Here is a 9,489-nt window from a genome sequence, read left to right on the forward strand (position 1 = left end):
TGGTACATTTAAATATGCATATGAGGCATTATCTAATTAAAAATGCACTAAATTTCACACATTTCCAGAACAGAAAACTGAACATTGGATAACGCTAGGTTCAAAATTCTTGTTTCATTTTGTTAACATGTTAGTGTTAAAAGTTTTTAGAGAGAGGATTTTGGATATTTCTTTTTATCTCCCCGTAATTCAGCAAACAGCTGTCAAACACATATTCACTACAATTTTAGGGAAAAAAAAGTTATATAAATTAGGTGAATGTTATACGAACAAACCAGTTTTATTTTAGTATCATTGATATGCTATTATAATGTTTGTAAATATTTTGAATTTTATGTTTATATATTTTCTTTTATTTGTTTTTATGTCTATATATTTTTTATCAATTTGTATTTATTATTTAGTTTGTTATTTTAGTACTTCAAGCTAAACTAAATGAAAGTGATAAATGTTGCCTCCACAACTAGCTGACATAAAATATTTTTTCAATATTTTATTTCAGTTAGCATTTATTTTATTTTAAGTAATGAAAATGTTTATTTTTAGTTTTCAGTTTTAGTTTTAGCTAACTATAATAATCCTGGAACAAACCGTTCTGTAAAAACAAAAGTTTGATGTACAAGCTGCTGAAGTGGAGATTTCTGATTCAGCATATAAGAAAAAAATCTCATTTTGAGAAAATAGCCTTTAGAGATTTTTACTGTAATTAAAATCTATAGACACAAATAAATAAAGTGTCAAAATAAACACTTAAAGGTGCAGTAAGTGATTTCTGAGAAACGCCATTGAGCGCATTTGTAGCCAATCACCAGTAAGGGGCGTATCCACTGATGATGGGGGAGGTGCCTGTGCTGCACAGCATGTTCATGAATTTGGGGGCGGAGCTATCAAGATAGGGGTGTGATCCTTTTGGTTAGGGGTGTGTTTGTTTCAGTGTTTTCATCTATCAACAGCGCTTTTCAGAAATCGCTTACTGCACCTTTAAATGTGTATTTTGGATGTTTTTTTTTCCCACTACACTCTCAGAAATAAAGGTACAATACTGTCACTAGGGTGGCAACCTTTAAAAAAAGGTACTAATTTGTAAACTTTAGCCTAAAAAACCTCAAATATGTCCAGTGGACATAACAATGGTTATGACTGTAGTGTCTTGCTTTAGCATTCAGAAACTTTCGACCAAAGCAGGTGTGCTCCAGTCAGATTTGGCCAGCCTTGTCTCTGAGCGAGGTGATCTTGCGCAGCAGACTCCTGGTGCTGCGTCTGTACTGCGGCTGGGTGAAGTAGAACAGAATGGGGTCCAGAACACTGTTCATGCTGGCGAAGGGTCTGGTGCATTTGTAGACCACAGACAGCAGGTTCCTCAGTTCGCAGGGAGCTGTGGGAAAGGTCCTCACCAGCAGGTAGAGCGTCTTGGTCACGTGGAAGGGCAAAAAGCTGATGGCGAACACCAGCATTACAATGATGATCATCCTCATGGCTTTATTCTTCTTCTCAATGGCCGAGGCTTCTCGGGCTTCGCCGACCTGCCAGAGAACCCGTGCCATTTTGCTGTACAGCACCACGATCACTAGAAAGGGCACGACGAAGCCCAGACAGGTCAAAGTGATGCCGTATGGGAAGTACGCTGTGGAGCGCTCTGGAACGCTGAGGTCGTAGCACACCGTGCGGTTGCGCTGGATGCCGGTGGCGGCGAACTCGAACGTTGGAGCGCAGAGAACGGCGACGGCCACCCAGACGCCAGCGCAGACCAACCACGCCAGCCTGCGTCCACCTTGTCTGGGCCACACCGTCAGCGGATGGCAGATGCCCATGTAGCGCTGGAAGCTGATGCAGGTGAGGAAGAAGATGCTTCCGTGCAAGTTGCTGTAGAACTGAAAGCGAACCAGGCGGCAGGTGAAGTCTCCGAACGGCCAGTAGTCCTTGCTGGCGTAGTTGTATATGAGAAGCGGAAGGGAACAGACGTACAGGAAGTCCGCCACCGCTAGATTCAGCATGTAGATTTTGGTCCGCGTCAGAGCACGCCGGGAGCCCAAGATCCGCAGGATGATGATGAAGTTGAGCGGCAGTCCAAAGATGAAGACCAGGCTGTAGACGGACGGGAGGAGGAAGCGCTTGAAATCCTCCTTGTAGGTGCAGGAAGGCAGAATGGAGGCCGAATGGTTAAGAGACTCCATCTTAACGGATATTGCTTCACATTCTGAAAAACAGAAATGTTTATGCATCAGCATAGTCGTACATGAACAGATGCATAGATAAAGTTGTATTCTGATTATTATTTTACTTATTGTCATTATTAATGGTGCTTGTCCATGCACCAGAGTTATTATAGTTAACTGAAAACATTTTAAAAAATCACTGCTTGAAATAAAATAGATGCGAACTTAAAATAAAATAAGAACTTTTCATTTAATTTCAATTTCTCATTTTTATTTAGTTTAACTTGATATACTAAAATAAACTAAAACTGAAATCAAAATCGATAAAAACTGTACAGACAAAAAAAAAACTCAAATTAAAATGAAAACAGAAAATATATTTGAAAAAATTCAAAATATTAATAAAAATTATATTAGTATCAGAGGCGGACAGTAGTGAAGCATTTTTACTTTACTCAAGTAAATTTAAAAAGTATCTGTAGTTTATCAGAGTGTTTTTCTTTGGAAAGCTTTTACTTCACTACATTCCAAAGCATAATATCATACTTTTTACTGCACTACATTTCATAAATAAAAGTTGTTGTTTGTTTTACCTTTAATACTTAAAAACATTAAAAATGTAGTACTTTCTTGTACTCAAGTAAATCTTTGAATTACTTTTACTTGAGTAAACGTAAGAAAGTAATAGATTTCGAATGTAATTAAGTATTAAATGATATTTAATATGAAACGTAGTGCAGTAAAAAGTACAATATTATGCTTTGGAATGTTGTGAAGTAAAATTTTCTAAAGAAACACTTGAAAAGTACTTTTACAGCAAAGCAAAAATACTTCACTACTGTCCGCCTCTGATTAGTATCCAAATTATACTAAAATAACACAGCCATGTGCAATAATGCTAGTTTTTTTTGTTTTGTTTAGTTTTTAGTGCATTTCTCACACACATGCTTATGTTTCATACAAAATCATTTAGTGCCAAGCATCTCAGTTAGCAGCTGCAGTGAATATGACCTCAGAACAAGTCTGAGTACTCCAAGTATTAATACTACTGTATAGTGGTATGTAACTAAAATTAAAATGATAAAAAGCTGATTTTAATGATAAAATAAAACATAAATATTAGATGAAAAACTTTAACTTCAAAACTTAAAAATGAGAAATGTTGCCTTAACTAAGTTTAATTTGAAGTAATAAAATTACCCAAACTGCTATACAAAAAACTAATACATATGAAAAAAAAAAACTTTAAAATGCTATATCAATAATATGTAAAAACCAATATTGAAATAAAACCTAATTCATAATAATCATTAATGCTACAATAGTATATAAATAAACCGAAAATAACACTGCTGTAATATTTTCGCTGTAATATTCTCTTTGAATTGTTTTGTACATTGTAACATATTGTAACATTGTTTAAAAATAACATACAGGAAAAATGCAAATAAATAATTAATAATTTAACCCTGAATCAATATTTCATCTTCACATATGTATTTATCTGGTGAGTATGCATGATAAGTGAGATAATGTACAGTCAGCCAGTCATGATCACAAAATAAACTTAAACTCTACATTATCCCATATACAATATTATATTATTTATTTTATATTATATTATATTATATTTAAAAAATGGATCTCTAAATGTTGCAAATCACACATCCATTCAGCGTGTGCATGCAAACCACATTTATACTGTCCAAATATAGTAAGTAATAACCAAATTAGAGAGAAAATATAGTTCATTCAAACCCAATTAGAGTAAAAACATTCAATAACGTAGCAAGATTCATGCAGACAGTGAGCAAACTAACTGTGTTTACCAGACTCTCAGGAGCCACTGGGCAACTTCATTAATCATACTGCCCAGTAAAAGCACTCACTGCTATATTTTACTCCATATTCTCTGGTGTTGAATAACACTGAATGTTAAGTCAGATGGTTAATACATATAATAAACATGACTGGATTTACAGACAACATTTTCCCATGTGACTCGCCTAGTTTAATTTCACATGAAAATATTAGAATGATATTTATATTGGTGTCACTAATAAAAATGCAAGACGCAGTTTTGAAAATTTAAGGCAGGGAAACATTACTTGACCAGCAGTGGATTGTGTTTGTTATTGTGTAAAGATACTTAACAAAAAGATGGGATGTGGAGGACATCACCTGCACTTGAGGTTATAAGTTACTAAAATGGCCTTAAAATGTACAATAAATCCTACTTAACATACTTATTAACAGAAATGGCTTAAATGAGCCATTATTTACACCCACTGACCAGATCAGCCAAATGCAAAGTGTGCCATTTCTGTGCCACTAGTGGCACCAAATGGAATTGCAACACTTCTGTTTTTCACAATCCTGATAGCATTTTATTTCTGATAATCTATTTTTCTATTTTACTTTTAAAAATACTATACACTAAAATAAAGCTAAATGTAGCATTCTTGAACCATTCATAAAGCAATTTCTTAGTCACACTGTTATGCTAATAGAAAAAAAGAGTTCACATTGAGTTTCATTGAATTTCATTGCACTTTTAATAGACAGTTAGAGACGCGTAGATCATGTGACACGCGCTTGCTAAAGACACAGGAAAAGAAAGAGTTTGCATTCCTCTTTTACTCCTTTCAGTTCCCACTTTGAATGAGTTGATTCATATTTAAATGAAGTGCCCCATTCTTACTATTAAAGAAGGCAAAACATTTATGAGAATGGAGATAAAGGACGGCCACAAAGACTCCTCAAAGTCTCCATTCATGTTTTCTTTGCTTTCATGTCCAAATCCTAATTTTACTTATCTAAAAAAAGAGAAACTTGTCAATGTCTATATAATAACAGAGTACAATTACAATATTGATCTGAAACCTTGGTAGATAGATTCTATAGCTGTTCACACAGAGCGTGTCCTTATATGCATTATTTTTTAATTGTAGGTCTCTGTACACATGCAAACAAAAAGCTTTTACAAAATCCTACTGTCTGGATCAATTCCCAATACATGCTCTTTCAAGCCTTAAAAGCCTAATTTCCGGTTATGCCATTACTGCAGGTAATGCGATCAGTGAATGTGTGTTTATTGCATAATACCTCATCTTTATGAGCTTATCTACACTATGATTAGTGTAGTGTCGCTGCAGTAGATGAACTAAAGACTTTTCCTAAAGTTCCTGTCTTTAATCACAGGGTCTGATGTCATTATCAAGAACTGTTGTGCAACAATAGACACAAGACATTCCGTTTCACAAGAACGACTCTGTCTAAGCCTGTGTGTGTGTCTGCTCTTAGTAGATGCTGTTAATCCAGTGTTTTTTGCATTAGTCTGTCTGCAGACACAGTCTGTCTTCAGTAACTGCTGCCTGATTTTCCTGATTCCTTATCATTAATCTTGCCCAGCCCAGCCCAGCCCAGCCCAGCCCAGCTCATCAGCTCTTCATCATTTATCTCAGAGACAGCTGGAGTAAAAGCAAAAGGCTGGATTTGTCTAGACAGGTTCAGGAACACACATCTGACCGGCCACAAGTACTGAAGTTCTGTAAAGGAGGAATGTTGCTTTGGTTTTCTGACATGTTTATGTTTAATTTATATGTTTTCATGTATATATTTGTTTTAAATTATTTATATTATTATATTTTATATGATTATTTATATGTATAATATTTGTATTATATATGAATATAATTTATATTTTTATTATAGAATATTATAATGTTTTATATATCTTGATTAATTACATTTGATATAATTTATTTCTCCAATTATTTTTCCAAGTGCTGCTGCCAGAGTGTTCTAGGTTGATGCTAGGGTGTGGCTATGCTGCTGAAGGTGTTGCCATAGTGTTGATATGCCATATCTAGAGTGGTGTAGGTGGTTGTCAGGGTGCTGCTATGCAGTTGTGGTTGTTATGGTGTTACTATGGCATTGTGGGTGTTGCCAGAGTGTTGCTATGCAGTTTCTAGAGTGTTGTGGGTGGTTGCCATGGTATTGATATGCAGTTGCCACAGTGTTCACGGTGGTTGCAATGGTGTTACTGTGGTATTGTAACTGTTGTCAGTGTGTTGCTATGCAGTTTCTACAGTGTTGTGGGTGGTTGCCAGGGAATTGCTATGCAGCTGCCAGATTGTTCTATGTGGTTGCTAGGGAGTCAGTATGCAGTTGCCAGGATGTTGTCAGAGTTTTGCTATGCAGTTTCTAGAGTGGTGCGAGTGGTTGCCAGGGAATTGGTTACCAGAGTGTCGTAGGCATTGTCAGAGAGTTGCTATGCAATTGCTTTGGTGTTTTCGGTGGTTGTTAGGATGCTGGGATGCAGTTGCTAGGTTGTTGTTTAGTCTATCACCGAGTCTGTATAATTTTGTTGTCCAACAGGCAAAATTTGTAGATTGAATTATTGTAAATTTGCACAAATCTCTAACCCAAAATAACAGTGATGGTTGCATTTTCATTAGAAACCGGCAAGTCAAAATTAAAAGTCTATATAAATGGAAAAGTGTCATTCTTCTACTCTGTCCCAGCCAGGGTTATTTGAGATCTTGCCTGAAGTCACAGTCACGGTCAAAAATAGACAGTACGTCCAAGAACGCAGCTGGAGTTTGTCATATTTATAGTAGAATTATTATTTATATTATATTTTATTAGTCATAGTCACGGTCAAAAATAGACAGTAAGTCCAAGAACGCAGCTGGAGTTTGTCATATTTATGGTAGAATGTGACCTGCATCTAAACTGCATAAATGTAACAATGTTGACTGAGACGGCGGAGCTTCATGGAGTGGAACAGAGAGGGAGTGGTGGTTATGGCTGTCAAACAGAGATATCTGTCAGCTGTCTGGTGGCTAGACGAACATTCAAGAGACCCCAATCAGGACTTGTTTGAGTTGAGTGTTGCATATAGAGGTTCGTTTTTGTGTGACTACATATTTTTTGTGACACTTAAGCAAATATCTGCAAGGGCGTTGACAGAACATTTGAGAGAGCAGCAACCTGAAATCGCAAGAGTCCTAATTTAGCGGTTGCTCCACATGACAAGCCCTTACGTAAATTTAAGACAGATTTCTGAGTGATAGGATTAAAGAAAGAGAGCATCATGGGTTCATGTTAATGGCACGTGCCCTTTTCCAAACACCATCTTCCACACCTTTTTCTGGGACATTTGTCACAAGGCATTCTTTATATGCTAAGCAAACCAAACACCGTTGCAATTGAAAAATGGTAAAATATCCTGTCAGGTCATGAATTTGACGCGTTCGTTTGAATCAATTTTTGAATACTTACATTGTGATAACACCTAATGAATCCTGGATATAGATCAATGATATAGTGTCAGTTTGTGGGCATGAAATTGGAAGCAGATACTGGTAAGAGGATCGTTCACCTTGCAAGCATTTATCATAGTAGTCAGGTGCAAAAATAGCACATTAGAGCATGGGTTTGCTTCCAAGCAACATCAAGTGGTGACATTTCTCTACAGTCTACAGCACAATTAGACATATTACAACAAAGCAATAACAGTAGGAAACTTGCCATTTTGGCAAGGAAAGTCGTGTTTCTGAGTGGGACATTGCTCCCTTTTATCTTTTCCTAGCGTTTGGCTTGTGTTTTCTCTCTGTTAAGGGGACAAACCGCTCCTTGGTGCCACTGGCTGTCATCGCGATGAATTTAAGGTCAAAGAATAAAAAAAGGAGGCTATTGTAGATTCTGGCCTGGATTAAGAACCTCTTGGAATGTTTTCATTTCTACACACATTTCTTCCCACACTATGATGTCATTTCTCCTAATGAGACGTCGGTGTCTGTACATGTGCATAAAAGAAACAAAGAGCACAAAAGCCATTCACTAGAGCATCACTAACCTACTGGAATCTGCACTGCAAACAATGACTTACAGTGGAATCCTGACACTTCCACAGAGCTGTTTCTACAGGTGTTAATATCAATCAGGACAGAATGATACCTTTCAGACACAGATGTGATTTACAACACTGCATTACTGGACAAAATAAATGAAGTGACGGACGGTATATCAATCAATAAATCAATTATTGACTAAATCAATCAATAAATTACTAAATGATTTCACAGCACATAGTTAAATTGTGAACATAAAAGGCTTTGTCTTGTCTTATAAAATCCATATAAAAAAAATAAAAAAATGATCAAGACCATATGTTTTAATTAACTTTTGATATTCATTTTTAATTTTAACATCAAAATCTGAATTATGAATATAGAATCCGAAAAGGCAACAGGTGATAGTCATTATAATTTGTTACGGGTTATTAAAATGATTTGTTATTGTAATTAAAATCAGTTTCTTTAATGTTTCACTGTTATAGATTTATTTGTAGCACCAGAGCAGTTTTGTATTATTAATTTTGTAACACCAGGACAGGCAACAGAACATAATAGCTATATATCTATAAGAACAAAACCTGGATTAGTAATTAGTATTATTCATTAGTATTTACATGCATAAGTAGCTAAACAACACTATGCGTGCCCATAATAAACAACTGATGCAAATAATCAAATGCTCATTTCATGCCACATCGTAAACAAAGTGTAATTGCTTTAAGAGCTTCCTAAACTTACCTTTGCATCCACTCTTTCGTTATTTCCCCAGTTGAAAACCGGTAAAAGAGTCTGTCTGCGAAGTAAAAATGAATCTCCTCAGAGAGGCAAGGAAAAGAGAAGTAGCGAATTACTCTGCACCGCACTTTTCTTCTTTCTGCGCTTGTGCGTCATCGACACCCTGTTTACACTAACCCGCCCCCGTCTCATTAATATTAATCACGTATTGTTACGTCTGATTGGCTGAAAGACTTTGATAAGCGCTACAAATTCTTATTCTTATATGTGTAGATTTATGTAGATAAATGTATCCATACTATAGTCTACAGCACATTAAGGCACATTGTGTATTTATTATCTCACAGAAAGTTGGTGGACAACGTATTGAGAAACGTCATAATACCTGAAACAAATTTCCCGTAAAGGAACAAATAAATTAAAGTGAGAGATAATAGTTCAAATTGCCCCCAAGTTAAAACGGCACCTACACACCGTGTTTCAATGTAGTGAGCATTTTGTACCATCAACAAACAACTGTCAATCAACTGATTTTTCTTTTGTAAATGATTTTGGCCTGCAGGCAGTTGGCTGCTATTTACACCGAAAAAGGTTTCACCAAAGTTTCCCAGCTGTTCTGCAGCTGACTAATTTTAAATGGCATTACAGGTACAAACTGATTTCTCTCATGTTTTTGTTCATTTGTAATGGAGAAGAACAAGTTAAAGCAGGAATGAGAAAACATGGCTGAAATC

At 35.9% G+C, this 9,489-nt stretch overlaps 2 protein-coding genes across 4 annotated transcripts in view; both read right to left on the bottom strand.

Annotated features, from left to right (window-relative positions):
• Positions 1–1,069: 1,069 nt before the first annotated feature.
• LOC107735228 (P2Y purinoceptor 3-like) lies at positions 1,070–8,877 on the bottom strand. Its single transcript, XM_016546986.1, has 2 exons — positions 8,759–8,877; positions 1,070–2,197 (listed from the first exon to the last, which is right to left on the bottom strand). Exon 2 carries the CDS (start codon positions 2,172–2,174, stop codon positions 1,197–1,199), a length of 978 nt encoding a protein of 325 aa, XP_016402472.1. The 5' UTR covers positions 2,175–2,197; positions 8,759–8,877; the 3' UTR covers positions 1,070–1,196.
• LOC107735241 (protein FAM168A-like) overlaps positions 1,310–9,489 on the bottom strand; it is a 55,971-nt gene continuing 47,791 nt past the window's right edge. For all 3 annotated transcript variants that reach the window (XM_016547004.1, XM_016546997.1, XM_016546994.1), the window contains one exon: positions 1,310–1,359. In XM_016547004.1, the coding sequence (XP_016402490.1) occupies positions 1,310–1,359 (50 nt within the window). The remainder of the gene's footprint in view (positions 1,360–9,489) is intronic.

Source organism: Sinocyclocheilus rhinocerous, unplaced genomic scaffold (genome assembly GCF_001515625.1).
Source record: "Sinocyclocheilus rhinocerous isolate Xijiao unplaced genomic scaffold, SAMN03320098_v1.1 scaffold942, whole genome shotgun sequence".
Taxonomy (NCBI): domain Eukaryota; kingdom Metazoa; phylum Chordata; class Actinopteri; order Cypriniformes; family Cyprinidae; genus Sinocyclocheilus; species Sinocyclocheilus rhinocerous.

What these genes read in the sequence shown, in the direction of transcription:
- LOC107735228 (XM_016546986.1), bottom strand. Translation starts at nt 2,174, where the DNA reads ATGGAGTCTCTTAACCATTCGGCCTCCATTCTGCCTTCCTGCACCTAC.